The sequence below is a fragment of the Pogoniulus pusillus genome, chromosome 20 (genome assembly GCF_015220805.1).
Source record: "Pogoniulus pusillus isolate bPogPus1 chromosome 20, bPogPus1.pri, whole genome shotgun sequence".
NCBI lineage: Eukaryota > Metazoa > Chordata > Aves > Piciformes > Lybiidae > Pogoniulus > Pogoniulus pusillus.
The window spans coordinates 8837456-8852442 of record NC_087283.1 but is presented as its reverse complement, the minus strand read 5'-3'; the positions used below and the strand labels follow the sequence as shown (position 1 = coordinate 8852442).

At 50.7% G+C, this 14987-nt stretch overlaps 1 protein-coding gene across 2 annotated transcripts; it reads left to right on the top strand.

Moving 5' to 3' along the window:
- The first annotated feature begins 3666 nt into the window (after nt 1–3666).
- Nucleotides 3667–13933, top strand: IRF8 (interferon regulatory factor 8). Of its 2 annotated transcripts, XM_064160058.1 has the most exons (9): nt 3667–3685; nt 5766–5940; nt 6971–7154; nt 8606–8694; nt 9131–9242; nt 10107–10154; nt 10714–11100; nt 11420–11535; nt 12711–13933. In XM_064160058.1, exons 2-9 carry the CDS (start codon nt 5767–5769, stop codon nt 12885–12887), a joined length of 1287 nt encoding a protein of 428 aa, XP_064016128.1. In that variant the 5' UTR covers nt 3667–3685; nt 5766; the 3' UTR covers nt 12888–13933. The 2 variants fall into 2 exon arrangements, with proteins under 2 accessions (XP_064016128.1, XP_064016129.1); XM_064160059.1 differs by lacking the exon at nt 10107–10154.
- Nucleotides 13934–14987: the final 1054 nt, after the last annotated feature.

The window sequence follows — 14987 nt, the reverse complement described above, 5'->3', positions numbered from 1 at the left end:
TGCCTCCATCCCTGGAACCAGAGCAGTTTTGGGTTTCCCCTGCTGTCCTGGTTGCAGAAGTCAGTTGTTGAAGTGCACTCAATTGACCCACAGACAACGTCCCTCTCCATCAGCCTTTCTAATACTGAAAGACCACAACCATCTTCCCTTTTCCATCCCAAACTCATAGAATCATAGAATGCATTGGGTCAGAAAAGACCTTTAAAGGTCATCTAGTCCAAATCCCCTGCAGTCAGCAGGGGCATTCACAACTACATCAGGTTGCTCAGAGCCCCATCAAGCTGATAGACTCTGTTTCAAAAGTGTGAGTTCATGACCTTCCTTTTCCAGGAGTCCCAACATCCATCCTGCAAGGTGGGTCCCAACCCATCAACATGACATTTCACCATTTAAACCTTCAGCTCTCCCAGTCTAACTTGGCTTTTACCATCAATACCTTGCTTGTCTTCTCTCAAATATTCTGCAATCCCTCCTGAGAAATACAAAAATGCCCTGAAAGTATTTCCAGGAATTCCCTTCATGAACCTTTCTGGGTAGTGGGAGGGTGGCAGTACTGGGGGTGACTCACCCAGCTCTTAATAAAGAGGAGAGTGATTAAGCCCAGCAGAATGGCTGGCTCTGATTTGTGGAATTCCTGATAGGAATGGAGGGATGATCTGACCTGACTGCTCTACTGCCAGGTCCTGTTTCCTATTTTCTGGATGAGAACCACCAGCAAAAATGAAGTTTTAAAGCCAGAATGTGTAGGATTCCTGGGGGGAAAAAATATGGAGGCTTCTCCATGCCTTGGCTGTTACTCCACAGTTGGTGCCTGCAGCACCCTTTGCCCTGAGCAAATAAAGAGATCAAAGACTTTAACTGCTGTTGGTGGACTGGGCTGGAGGGAAGTAGAGCAAACTGGGTCTATACTGGGATTTAATCTCTCTCTTATCGTTTTAGGAAGCATAACAATGGAACTTGTGTACAGGAGAAAAAAAAAAGAGAAGAAAGTTAGTTTCTGGTGTTAATAGGAAGTCATTGGAGATCTGTGATAAGCAGAGATTAGCTGTGCAGTAGGTGTGATAACCTCTGTGGAGGGCTGTCATGTCATGCCCTGCACCAGCACATGTGGCCATGTCCCTTCCCATCTCTCAAACTGGTCATCCCAGGACTCAAATATTCCCCAAGGAGACAAAGCAGCTCTGATCCCTGGAAAAAAAAAACAAAACCAAAACACTCTTGATGTGGGGAATCACAAGGATTCCCCTCAATGATCTGCAGCATTACCCATGCCTGGCATCACAACAACAACCATTGCCCAAACAGCATGTCCTAAGCCTGACTTCTTCCAAGTTTGAGGCAGGTCCCAGGTGAATATATAACTATTTTTCTGCTCTATTGTACACCAGTGGGACCTGTAGTGGCTTTAGGACTTCTGGGAATGTGAAGACAAACCTCAAAGCAGGTAAAACTAGTCTGATTTCCACTTTTTTTCTACATCAGAATGCTTCACTGCTCAGCTTGTCCATACCACATCAGCCCTCTCAGCAGCACAGGGGAAAATTACTCTGCTCAAGAGTCAGTGAGCTTCCCAGGGTGTTGCTGGAATACAGGGAACTGGTTTGCAGGAAATTCCTGCCCCTGCTGCCTGCCCCAGGGTGTATTTCATTTTTCTTTGCCAGCCACTCTCAGGGTTGTGGAGTATCTTGTTCTGTTCAGTGACAGAACACTGGAACAGGCTATCCAGAGAGCCTTCACTGGAGACATTCAAAACCCACCTGGATGCGTTCCTGTGACCTGCACTAAATAGTCCTGCTCTAGCAGGGGGGTTGGACTGGATGATCTTTCGAGGTCCCTTCCAACCCCTAACATGCTGTGATTCTGTGTAAGAAGCTGAAACCCCCTTTTAAGGGAAATTGTTATTATTTTATCCTCCTCCAGGGATCCAGTCCCCCAGGGAACTGGGATTTTGTTTTTCCAGCATGTCCACGAAGAGCCAAAATGACACCAGAGATGATAGAAGTAGGGTATCAACTAATTTCCAGCACACTGAGCTCCAGAGGGAAGCTCCATTATGTGAGGGCTCTTTAAAATAGCTCAAATCTCCCAGAATTTTTACTATAGCACCATTTTTCCTTTTTTTTTTGTTTACTGGGAGGGGTCTCTGGCTGGTGCAGGGAGGTAGGAGAAGTGTCACAGAGGGATGGATGATGATGCAAGACCTCTCCCTGCAAAGCTTCGCTCGTTTCTCCTCAAACCCCCGAAATAACCCTTCCAACTACATCTGATGGGTTTGGCTCTCCCTGGAATCTCATGAGGGAGATGGGATTGGGATCAGCAGAGTGTTTCAAAACAAGAGCTGCTCCAGCCGGTGTTTATGGGATGTGACAGCCGAGGTGGTGCACCTTAGCTCGGGAGGTTTATTCCACCATCTGTGCAGCTCCATACGTTTCCCATTTCTCCACACTACCCACGAGGGAGTCGTCATGGTTTTCTTCCAGGAGATGTGTGTGCAATTGGGTAATCCCAGAAAGCCCCCATTCTGAAGCCAGGCTGCAGATGGGCTGGCACCCTCTGCTATGAGCAGTGGCCCCAGCTGGGTCTGGCTAGGCTGGGACTGCTGGGCATGGCCAGGGCACTGATCCCAGCTGGGGCCCAGCTGGGGAGTAACCAAGGGCAGTGAAGGAGGGACTGATCCAGGACTTGCGGAAGATCTAAGAGGAGACTAGGAACTGTTCTAGGATGGTCTGGTCTGGAACTGGAGTGACTGGTCTAGGACTGGGGAAACTGATCTGAGACTTGAGATGGAGTGGTCTGGGACTGGGCAGACTGGTCTGTAACTGGAGAGGGACCAGTCTGGGAATGGAGATGAATGAGAACTGAAGATGCATGGACTGAGACTGGGAAAACCGATCTGGGACTGGAGTGACTGTTTGGATGGGGGACAGACCTATTTGGGATATGGGAGACTGATAAGGATCTAGGGATGGACTGATCTGGGACTGGGGACAGACTGGTATGGGCCTGGAAAGGAATCAATATGGGATGAAGGAGACTGTTTTGAGGCTGGGGATGGATTGATCTGGGACTAGGAAGATTGGTGTGGGACTAAGAACCAACCAATCAGGGACTAAATAGTCTGTTTTGGGACAGGGGATGGGTTGGTCTAGGACTGGGAAAGGATGGATCAGGGCTTGGGGAGACGGGTTTGGAACTGGAGAGGCCAGTGGGGGACTATGGGTGGATAAGTCTGGGACAGGGCAGACTGGTCGAGTACTGCGATGGGGCGACACTGGCGAGGCTGAGCTCAGCCGGGGACCGGACACACTGACAGCCCGACCGGAACGACATCACTGCCACAGCAGCCCGGGAACGCCGGTGCGGCTGCCGCCCGTCCCGGCCCAGCCCAGGCCCCGCCCACTCCCCGCCCACTCACCCTCTGGCCCCGCCCCCTCGCGGTCAGCTGATTTCCAGGAACCGCGCGCCCTTCACAGAAAGCGGCCGCGGCTCCGCGCTCGGCGCCTTCCCATTGGGCAGCCGGGTGCAGTGACGTATGGCCATGGGGCGGGGCGCGCAGCGGGCGCAGCGCTATTGGGGCTCGGTGCGGGGGCGTGGCGCTGCTGGGCCCGCCCCCCGGGCGGCTGTTAAAGGAGACCCCAAGGGGCGGTGCGGACCTCGGCGCGGAGCGGAGCGGAGCGGCGGAGAGGTAGTGCGGGATCGGTGCGGGGGAGTGGGGGCCTGGGCTTGTGGGGTGCTGGGGATGTGCGATGGACCCGAGGTGCTGCCCGCAGCCTGGGATTGCGCGAGGTGCTGCTGCTGTTGCCCCTGGCCAGCGGATGGGCTGGGCGAGCATGGTGGCGGTGGCTTGAAGCTGAAGTCAGTGATCGGCTGTGGGGTGGTGCTGACTTTGCTTGCCAAGTTTTCTGGCTGCTTATTCCTCCCAGCATGGGATTGGTGCGGGGCTTACTGCACGGGGAGGAACTCTTTGGCCATGTTCTGGATATGCTGGCTCATGATGATCGGAGTCAACGATTTCAGAGGTCTTCTCCAACTGAAGCAATTATATGATTCTGTGACTGGCAGCTTGTCCCGCTTTCTGTGGAGGCGAAACAGCGCTCTGGCATCTGCCAGTGATGGGAGCAAGCATTTTAGAAAGTCAGCTTGTTTAGAACAGAGCCCCCTTTCAGCCAGTGCTTCTGAGGCTCTTCATCTTGGCACAACTTGCCCAGATAAGCTGTAGATGTCTCCTCCCTGGAAGTGTTCAAGGTCAGGTTGGATGGGACATTGAGCAAGCTGGTACAGTTGAGGACATTCTTTCCCCTGGCATGGGGTTAGAGTTAGATGATCTTTAAGGTCCCTTCCAAACTAAACCATTCCGTGGCTCTATGAAGTTAAGTTCAAAGCATTCAGTGTGGGAACCAGCAGAGAGGCTGTGCGTACCTCTGTCCATCTGAGGATGAGCTGTGATACGTGCTTTGGGGCATCCAGGTCTTGGTGGACAGGTGGGGTCCAGAGTTGTAGTGCATTGACTCATGGTGTTAGTTATCACAGTCCCTAAAAATGGAGGCTGTGCTGCAGGTGGGTGGGGAGGTCCATGTGCTCTTCTGTGCAGCAGTAAGTCAGTGGAAAGGGGACAGAACTTGGTGGCACTGAGCTGATGTGGGTCTGTGGCAAAACAGGGACTACCATGTCTTAGATTGTGCTTCATCATCATCTTCTACCCAAAACCTTCCCATGGGGCAGAAGATTAAAAAAGAATGAACTCAATAAAATTTGGAGGAGAGCTATGAGTCCCAGTGGTCTGGAGGGCAAATCCTGGGGCTGCCAATCACCTCACCAGGCCACCAGCTCCTGAAGTACCTTGAGGATCTTGCCAGGGAGTGCACAAGGAATGCCAGGAGGGTTGAGCCTGGCATTTTACTTCCGGCTGGGTGGGAGAAGCTGTCTTCATGGATCCTTCATGAAGTTGCCCAGTGGTTTTGGCTGAAAATTACCCAAGGATAGCTTGACTTCACCCTGTTCCTTCGCTACATTGGCCCTGTGTTTGAGAGGGTAGATAGCATGGTCTCCATCCCTGTGTGACTCTGTGTGCTACCTGGAAGCATCACCTGCATCTCTGTGTTTGAGAGGGTAGATAGCGTGGTATCCATCCCTATGTGACTCTGTGTGCTACCTGGAACCATCACCTGCACCCCTGTGTTTGAGAGGGCAGATAGTGTGGTCTCCATCCCTGTGTGACTCTGTGTGCTACCTGGAACCATCACCTGCATCCCTGTGTTTGAGAGGGTAGATAGCGTGGTCTCCATCCCTGTGTGACACTGTGTGCTACCTGGAACCATCACCTGCATCCCTGTGTTTGAGAGGGCAGATAGTGTGGTCTCCATCCCTGTGTGACTCTGTGTGCTACCTGGAACCATCACCTGCACCCCTGTGTTTGAGAGGGCAGATAGTGTGGTCTCCATCCCTGTGTGACTCTGTGTGCTACCTGGAACCATCACCTGCACCCCTGTGTTTGAGAGGGTAGTTAGTGTGGTCTCCATCCCTGTGTGACTCTGTGTGCTACCTGGAACCATCACCTGCACCCCTGTGTTTGAGAGGGCAGATAGTGTGGTCTCCATCCCTGTGTGACTCTGTGTGCTACCTGGAACCATCACCTGCATCCCTGTGTTTGAGAGGGTAGATAGTGTGGTCTCCATCCCTGTGTGACTCTGTGTGCTACCTGGAACCATCACCTGCATCTCAAATGCAGAGGAACTAACAGGGCTTGGCTCTCTTGCTGCATGCAGGATGTGTGACCGCAGTGGGGGGCGTCGGCTCCGGCAGTGGCTGATCGAGCAGATCGACAGCGAGCTCTACCCTGGGCTCATCTGGGAGAATGAGGAGAAAACCATGTTCCGCATCCCATGGAAACATGCTGGCAAGCAGGACTACAACCAGGAGGTGGATGCTTCTATCTTCAAGGTAGGATCAGATGGTTCATGCCTTTTCTTGATGGTTCCTGGGTGCTTTGATGCTGTTTGTCCCTTGCTGACAATCTCACTGGTAGGAGATGTCCCCGTTCTCTGTGGGTTTTGCATCTCTTGCAGGAGATGCTTCACCCAACAGTTGGTTCCTTTTGAGGGTTTTTGCTCCTTCTTGTGAGATGTTGGTGCAGTTCATCATGGTTGAATCCTAGTCTGACATGAGAAGGAGCTGGATGTGCTGCTCTTGACTTGCTCTATGTTCCTTATGAGGCTGTTCATGAGAAAAAGCTGGATTTACCAAAAAAAGACTTTGCAGGAGGGAAGGAACTTCTGGATTTCACTAAGGGGGAATTCCAGTTCTGGGAAGAATTCCATCCTGAATTGGAGATTTGGCTCTTTCCCAGGAATTCCCTTCCCTGTGTGAATCAGGTCACCTTTGGGGCAGTGACAGCTGGTTTGGAGGCACTGGATTATGAAGATGGCAATGATTCCAGCCATCTGCAGATGGATAAATATAAAATAAGTACTTATAATGAAAGAATAATGTTTTGCAGCCCCTTTGGTGCTAAAACATTCTCTCACCAAAGCACAAATGTCACTCTGATCTCAAAAAGAAACCAGCTTTCATTTATTAGTCAGGAGATGGAAAATGAGGTTTGTTTGGCCTTCTAATTGAGGTGTTACCAGTTGTTAGACAACCCCACTGCTTCAGCAGTGACTCATCTCATCCCCAGCACCTCCTGCCCTGTTGGCACAGAGATGAAGCCACACATCATGTCCTTGACTTCTGCTTTGTAAAGCCTGGGTGCATTGCAGGGGCAGGTGATGGTTTTGGCACCTGGTGTGTGGTGACCACGAGCATGTCTTTAGGAGCCAAATGAATGGGATGGTTGAAAGAGTGCCAGAAGCAGAGGGGAGAAGAAGATGCTGTGTCCTCTTTGCAGTGCCAGCTCCTTCAGCCCCAGGGTTGAGGGGCTTTGCAGAGCTCACGTGGAGGATGATTGTATCTTTGTGCTGCTTTGGTTTAGGCCTGGGCTGTTTTCAAAGGCAAGTTCAAAGAAGGTGACAAAGCAGAGCCGGCTACGTGGAAGACACGACTGCGCTGTGCTTTGAACAAGAGCCCTGACTTTGAGGAGGTGACAGAAAGGTCCCAGCTGGACATCTCTGAGCCCTACAAGGTCTACAGGATTGTGCCAGAGGAGGAACAGAAATGTGAGTGTCCCAGTTACAGGACTGAATCCTGATGCAGGTCTGTCTGTGAGTAACCACAAGCCTGTGCTGCTGACCTACATCTGAGCGGAGTTTCCTGGCCAGGCTCTGCTCTCGTGGCGTGACAAGTTGCTTGTCCTGCTTTGCAAACAATGTCCCCTGTGTCACTGTGATAGCAGGGAGGAGGAAGTAAAGACTGTCTTCTACCCCTTTTAAAAGCTGCTTAGGAGATGGAGGGTAACTTACAGCATGGTGTAAGCTTCTATAAGGATGTTGTAAGGGTGAATCCAGAATCCAGCCTCACTCAGGGTGTCTCTGAATCCCAACTCGTTGTCCTTCTAATACATTTCCTGGGCAGGGGAGGGGAGTCCTCTTGCCAGCATTGATCCAGAGAGCAGTTGGTGCTGTGATGTCTGGTCATGTTAAGTGTATCACTGTTTGTGGTTAGGTTTGGGTGCTTTTTCCTTTTCTTTTCAAGTCAAAAAGCTTGCAGAAAAAAACCCAAACCTTGCTGTCAGGAAATCTGCCTTTAGCATCTTGGTCTGCTCAGCTAGGTTCACACAGGGGCTTGCTGCTGCTATGTAAATGGTACTGCAGGTTCCCACCAGCAAGTGTGGCTGAACATCAGGGTGGCTGGTTTAAAAAGGAGAAGCAGCAGCAGCTAGCCCAGTCTCTGGGGTGCTCAGAAAAATAAAACCCTTCCCCGTGCTCTCTCTGTGTCTGCTAGTGGCTGGAGTTGTGATTTGCCTTGCTGCTGGTTGCTATGCGCTGGAGCAATGGGTTGTAAAATGTTGGGTTTTTGGTCCTGAAAAGCAGCTCTGGGTGGAGCTGGAAGGGGCTGAGAGACCTCCTGAGGTGCTGTGCTGTGCTTCTCGGGTTTGTAACTTTCACAGCATCACCAGTAATGGGTCTTGGAAGCAACTTTAGGGCATCATCTGGCACAACTGTGCTGCTAAAGCAGGGTCACCCACAGCAGGTTGCTCAGGATCACAATATCCAGGCAGGTTTGGAATCTCTCCAGGGAAGGAGACTCCACAACCTCTCTGGACAGCCTGCTCCAGGGCTCCAGCACCCTTACAGCAAATAATTTTCCCCTCATGTTCAGATGGAACTTCCTGGGTTCCAGTTTGGGCCTTTTGCCCCTTGTCCTGTCACTGGGTACCACTGAGAGAGTCTGGCCCCATCCTCTTGCAGCCTATCCTTTAGCTTTTGCAGAGCACTGATAAGATTCTCTCTCAGGCTGCTCTTCTTCAGGCTCAACAGCCCCAGGTCTCTCAGTCTTTCCTCCTCACACATGCTCCAATCCCCTCAGCACTGTCACAGCTGGCACTGGACTCTCTCTAGGAGTTCTCATATTTCTTGAACTGGGGTGAAGGGTTCCTGAAACCCATCAGTGAGACAAGTCATGGCTGGGAGATGTGTGTGTCCTAACTGCATCCTGGCCTCTCCTTCAGGCAAAGCTGGTGTTGCCAATGGGAGCAGCCTGAACGAGGTCACAGAGATGGAGTGCAATTCCTCTGCAATTGATAACTTCATTAAAGAGGTAAGCCCTCTTTGTGGGTGGAGTGATGGTGTTGAGTTTCCTGGAAGTGTTGTCTTCCTAAAGTTCTACCTCTAAAGCTTTGGAGGTCAGCCTGGTGAGCAACACTGGGTTTTGCAGCTCTTGTGATCCACTGCTGGGATGTGGTGATGACAAATGTCTCACTCTTTCATTTTGCATTTGGGTGGGTGAGACTTGAGGGATGGAGGTTGTTCTGCTGCTCTCTTCCCTTTCTTGGTGGTGTCATTTTGGGCTGCTTCTGCTTGGTAGCTCTTCAAGGTGTTAAGTGTGCAGCCTGGGGAATGCCAAACTTGCTCTTTCTAATGCCAAACCCTCATTGGCATTCTGTTGGCATTGCCATTTAGATTGTATTCAAGTGCTGCAGCTGTCTCCCAACACCCAAGGTGTCAAACCTGCTTTGATCTTTGTTCTTTCGCAGCCTCCCTGTGTAGATGAGTACCTGGGGATCATCAAGAGAAGCCCCTCACCACCTCAGGAGACCTGCAGAAACCCACCAATACCTGACTGGTGGGTGCAGGAGCCCAGCCCTGGTACGTAGTGTGTGGTGTTTGATGGGACCAAGGTTTTTATTTGGGATGGAAAAACCTTTCTGCACAGCAGTGGACGATGGGCACTGCTTGTATTGGTTTCCTCATCCAAAAGGCTTAAAGTACTAATTCCTGCCCCCACACTGGGCACTGGTGAAGTCACACCTTCAGCACTGGGTTCAATTTTTTGAGTCCTCACTATAAGAAAGATAGTGAGGTGCTGGAGTGTGTCCAGAGAATATGAAGGTGAAGCTGGTGAAGGATTTGGAGAACAGGACTTGTGAGGAGCAGCTGAGGGAACTGGGCTTGTTCAGCCTAGAGGAAAGGGGGCTGAGGGGAGACCTTCTGACTGTCTACAATTCCCTGAAAGGTGGAAGGAGCCAGGTTGGGGTTGGTCTCTTCTTTCTAGTAACAAGCAATAGGACATGGAGAAATGACCTTAATTTGCACTAGGAGAGGTTTAGGTTGGATGTTATAAAAAACTTCTTTACTGTGTGGGTTCTCAAACACTGTAACAGACTTCCCTGGGAGATGGTTGAATCTCTGACCCTGGTGGTGTTTAGAAGATTCAGGGATGTGGTGCTGAGGGACATGGCTTAGCAGCAGACTTAGTAGTTAGAGAATGTTGGATTTTTAAAGGTCTTTTCCAACCGAAATGATTCTGTGAATCTACAGTGTGGTTGGTACCAGGCTTCCTGAAGTGCATATTGCACAGGCTTAAATCCACCTTGGTGGTATTTTCTGGGATCTTTCTGTGGGAACTGTGAGGCCTGGTGTGCCTAGGAGAGAAAACTGGGGGCTGGTGGAGAGCATTGGGATTTGGGAGCTGGGCATGTAGGCTCAGCTCTGCTTTCTCTCTGCCCACAGCATTGCCTCTGGTGAATGGATACCCCAGCTATGAGCAGCAGCATTCAGGTAAGGCAGCAATCCTGCTTGGTTCTGGGCTGTGGCCATCAAAAGATCTGCCTTGTGGTGGCAGAAGGGCTGGGTGCTAGGTTGGACTGGATGTTCTTGGAGGTCTCTTCCAGCCTGGTTGATTTTATGATTCTATTCTAAGGCAGCTTTGACTGCTCCTTACCTTGAGTGAGGCTGAGGCTTTCCTCTGGGTTTGGGAGGTACTTCACCATCCTTAGGATTCACAATTTGCCTTCCTTGCAGAGATGCATCCTGCCTGGTGTCCTGTTGCCGTGACCCTGGCGTGCTGGGCTGTCCTGAGATGCTAGGTTCAGCCATGCCTTTGGGTGCAGAGAGATCTGCCCGCAGCAAGGGATGTGTAGAACAAATATGAGGGAAGGGATTCAGCATCAGGAGCTCTTACTTGCTTCTGCCAAGTTGAGTGCTGGAGATGTTAAAGCGTGTAGGTGGTCTCCACCATCAAGTGAGACTTGCTCTCAGGAAATCTTGCTGCTGTCATGGAGTTTGGGCACTGCAGTGAGGAGCAGACAGGGTTTGACCTGTGCCCATCCCCTCCTAGGTTACTCCCAGATGGTGATCAGCTTTTTCTACGGTGGGAGGCTGGTCGGCCACGTCACCACCTCATACTCCGAGGGCTGCAGGCTCTCTCTCAGCCAGCCCTGCAGCCATGGTGAGAAGCTCTATGCCTCAGATGCTCTGGAGCATGTGCAGTTCCCTTCAGCTGACACCATCCAGAATGACCGCCAGAAGCAGATCACCAAGAAGCTCTTTGGGCATCTGGAGAGGGGTGTCCTGCTGCACAGCAACAAGCAGGGCATCTTCATCAAGAGGCTGTGCCAGGGCAGGGTCTTCTGGAGTGGGAACACCATGATCTACAAGGACAAGCCCAACAAATTGGACCGGGATGAGGTGATGAAGATATTTGACACCAACTTGTTCTTCAGAGGTTTGTAGGAGCATATTCTTCTTTCTTTGCTTCCACTTGGTAGGGTTGAAAGAGTTAGAGTCCTTACCTTTGGAGCACTTTGGAATCATGACTGTCAGTTACTGATGGAGTGCTCTGGATGAGTAGCTGATGCTACCAGATCTAGGAAGGAATAACCCTGGTGCCTTGTGCCCCTTTGCATGTTTCTTCCAGTTCGAGGCTTTGCACAACAAAACTGGCTTCTCTTGAGCCCATAGTTTCCTTCCATGGCCCCAAAGTTGTGTAGCAAAGGCTGACAGCTTGTAGGAGGCAGCTTCCAAGTGTTCTTCTCTCCTTGCAGAGCTGCAGCAGTTCTACAACAACCAGGGCCGCTTCCCAGACAGCAGAGTTGTGCTGTGCTTTGGAGAGGAGTTCCCGGATGCAGCACCGCTGCGCTGTAAGCTCATCCTTGTCCAGGTATGGAGGGCTGCCCCTTGGGCTCTGCTACAAGATTTGCCCTGCTTTGTCTGGACCCTTTAGCCTTTTTTCCTCTCCACAAGTAGGGCTTCAGCTTCATCCCTTTGAGCTACAGGTCATTTGGGTGTTTGAACTGGTGGAGCGGCAGATGTGGCATGAGTGTTAGCTTATCTGCAGCCTCCTGAGAGGTGCTTGGCTTGTTGCTTGTCAGACTCAAAGTCCTTGAGCAACCTGTCCATGCCAGGGGATTGGAATTAGATGATCTTTAAGGTCCCTTCCAAGCCAAACCCCATTCTATGACTCTCCTGTAATGTGATCTGGGTAGATTGTGTTGGCTAACAAAGCTCCCAAATGGCAGAAGCTCTTCTAACCAAGTGGGAAATCTGTACTCTTCCTCTTGTTCCTGCTCTTATGACAGTTTTACTCTCCTGTGGGAAATGGGAGTAAATCCCTGGCATGGTTGAGCTAAGGGACAGCCTCAAGCTGAAGAAACAACAGGTGTGGTGAACAACCACAGTGGGGTTGGGAAACCTTCAGGAGTGTGGAGGAGAGAATGGGACAAGAGGGACAGTTTCCATGACTCTGGCCAGAAACTTCTGAAGAAGCTGAAGCAATTCTGGGATCTCAAAGCCTTGGATCAACGGATTAGGGTGTTTGTGGAGTGTGCACCCAGTGTAGGACTCCCTGGGACCAGCAAGGCTGTGGCAGCAGGGACATAGCATAAAGGGCACAGGGAGGATGTTGCAGGCACCCTTGAGCAAGCAGAGACCTAAGAAATCTATGAGGTTCTGGTGCTGATTTTACAAGTTCTGAAGACTGCCTCCCTGCACAGCTTTCTGACCTGGTCACTTCTTCTGATAGCCTTGGGTGTCTGCACCAAAGGATCACTCTGGTTCTGTTGAGATATTCCCCAGCCTGTCCTCACCTCCCTGTAGCTCTGCTGTGAGGGAAGCTCTTGTGACTGCTTTTTTTCCTAGAGATGGTTGCACCAAGATTGCTTGTGGAGTTGGCCTGGCTGGACCTGGCCACTGGGGTCTAATGGGCACAACTGCTCTGCTGTGTCTCTCCCACCCCATGTCCTGCTTCATGGGCTGGTGAGGGTTGAATGACAGCAGTGGGAGGTGCCTGGAGACGTTCCACTTTATGGAGGCACTGAGTGACTTTTCTTTGTGTAGGTGGAGCAGCTGTATGTCAGGCAGGTGGTGGAGGAGGCTGGGAAGACCTGCAGCAGCAATCCCATGGTGCCCATAGCTGATGAGCCACAACATGACCAGGTGTACAGGATCTTCCAGGACATCTGCTCTACACACCAGCGGCCACTCTTCAGAGAAAACCAACAAATTGCTGTCTGAGCCTCCTTCTCCAGACCTAATGTGGTGGTTTGAGTTGACCTAGATCCAGTTTGGTCCCATTAGTGCCTAAATTCCCTCTTTTGGAAAGTTGGGTTTGGTTCTTTGCTGTTTTCAGGGCAGAGTCTGTAGCAGCACAGCAGTAAAAATTGCTGTGAGGGAGTAGGTTGAGTGCTCAGCATCCATCCTGTGGACACTTCACTGATACAAAAGACTTTTGTCCCAAGCAGGATAGTCCTGCCTACAGCTGGTGGCAGGAGGGACCTCCCAGTATTGTTGTCTACAGCTGATGGCAGAGGAAATAGGGAGGGAAGATCAGGGCTGGCGTTTATTTGCATTGCTTCTGTCAAAGTCCAGTGAAGCAGAACCCAACCCCAACAAGTTCTAAAGACCTGCCTTTGCTGTCTGCAGCTCAGACCTTGCTGAGAACAGTGATTTGCCAGCAGACAACTCCTGGAAAAGCTTTAGAATGCTCAAATGTGGGCAATTCTTTACATAAATCAATCCCCTCCTCCCCTCCCACCCCCCAGAGAGTCCTGCTGACAGAAGGTGGGGGCCTTCCAATGGAAACTTCCTGAAATTCCTCCTTATTTTTGCTGTGAGGTTTCTATCTTTATCTGTAATACTCAAATATATTGGAAACCAATGCAGAGAATTATAGATAAAAATGATGAATAAGAACTTGAGGATCTTAATGTGTTTTCCTAACCAGAGAGAAAAGTTCCTATCAATCTAGGCTATCTGTAATTTTAAAAGCATAGTGGCAATAGGTTGGCTTCACCCTCCCAAATGCACATGTTGGTGTCTCCCCAAGCATGACCAGGCAGCAGCATCCGTGTGTGAATCCTCATTAACATGCTTCATGGGTGCCAGCAGCGCTGAAGAGTTGCTTGGACATGGGGCTGGTGCCTTGCAGCTGACACAACCCACAAGTGCACATCTGTGGCTGTCACTAAGCTGCCTATTTATTATGCCTGAAGGGTTATTAATTTTCTTCTTGGCAATGTTTTTTTTTAATCTTCCCCTGATTAAAAGTGCTATATTTTGTATTTCTCTTGCCATGTGGTTTTTGGGTTGCAGTGAGTGGGAGGTTGTGTCTCTGGTAGGCAGAGCCTGGGTATCTCTGACTTGTTCCTGCCCTGGTTGTCTTCAAGTTGGATGAGGCTCAAAGCACCCTGATGTATTTGAAGATGGGCCCTGCTGACTCTGGGCTTGGGGGATGGACTAGATGACCCAAACCATTCCATGATTCCCTGTGATGGGGTCTCTTAAGCCTCTGCTGTTACCTCCTTTCTGCTCTGTAACTGCCCAGCTCTGTTTCTGGGGCGAGAGACACACAAGCCAAGCTGCTGTAATGTGAAAAGTCTCACTTGTTGGGCCTTAATTCAAGGGAGGATGTAGATGGGTTCCTGCCTGTCTTCCACTGCAGTGACCTGGGCTGTGATGCTCCAAGGTGATGGGATGAAGGGTAGTTATTTGGAGCCCTAATTGAAGACCCATTGTCATCCCCTTCCTCCATTGCCCGGTGGACACAGAATTGTTTTGAAGAGACCTTTCAGATAGAATCAACCAGGTTGGAAGAGACCTCCAAGCTCATCCAGTCCAACCTAGCACCCAGCCCTACCCAGTCAACTAGACCATGGCACCAAGTGCCCCATCCAGTCTTTTCTTGAACACCTCCAGGGATGGTGACTCCACCACCTCCCTGATAATCAAGTCCAACTGTTAACCCAGCACTAAACTATGTTCCTTAGCACAACAGAACCATTCTCCATTGTCTACTTCACCTACCCTTCTCATGGGGCATGGTTTAGTGGAGGTGGGTGATGTCTGGGGATAACCAAGAGCAAAAAGAGACCACTTTGGTCAGTCAGTGTTGCAGCAGGGGAGGCTGAACACCTGCACCTTGCCCTTATTTCAAGCCTGTGTTTGCGGCAGCACCTCAAGGGGCTCTGAAAGGTGGTGAGAACCACGTCTGATCTGTCACTTTGCCCTCTCTTCAGGGCAAGCACCACCAGCTCTGCTATGATCTGTAAGGTCTCTTCCAACCCAACCCCTTCTACAGTTGTATGTGCTCTGGGTTAGCCCTGTCAAGAGCTGCAG

Coding starts and splice junctions, on each gene's coding strand:
- IRF8 (XM_064160058.1), top strand. CDS start 5,767: ATGTGTGACCGCAGTGGGGGGCGTCGGCTCCGGCAGTGGCTGATCGAG. Junction 7,155..8,605: donor GCCAGAGGAGGAACAGAAAT/GTGAGTGTCCCA, acceptor CCTCTCCTTCAG/GCAAAGCTGGTGTTGCCAAT. Junction 8,695..9,130: donor TTGATAACTTCATTAAAGAG/GTAAGCCCTCTT, acceptor GTTCTTTCGCAG/CCTCCCTGTGTAGATGAGTA.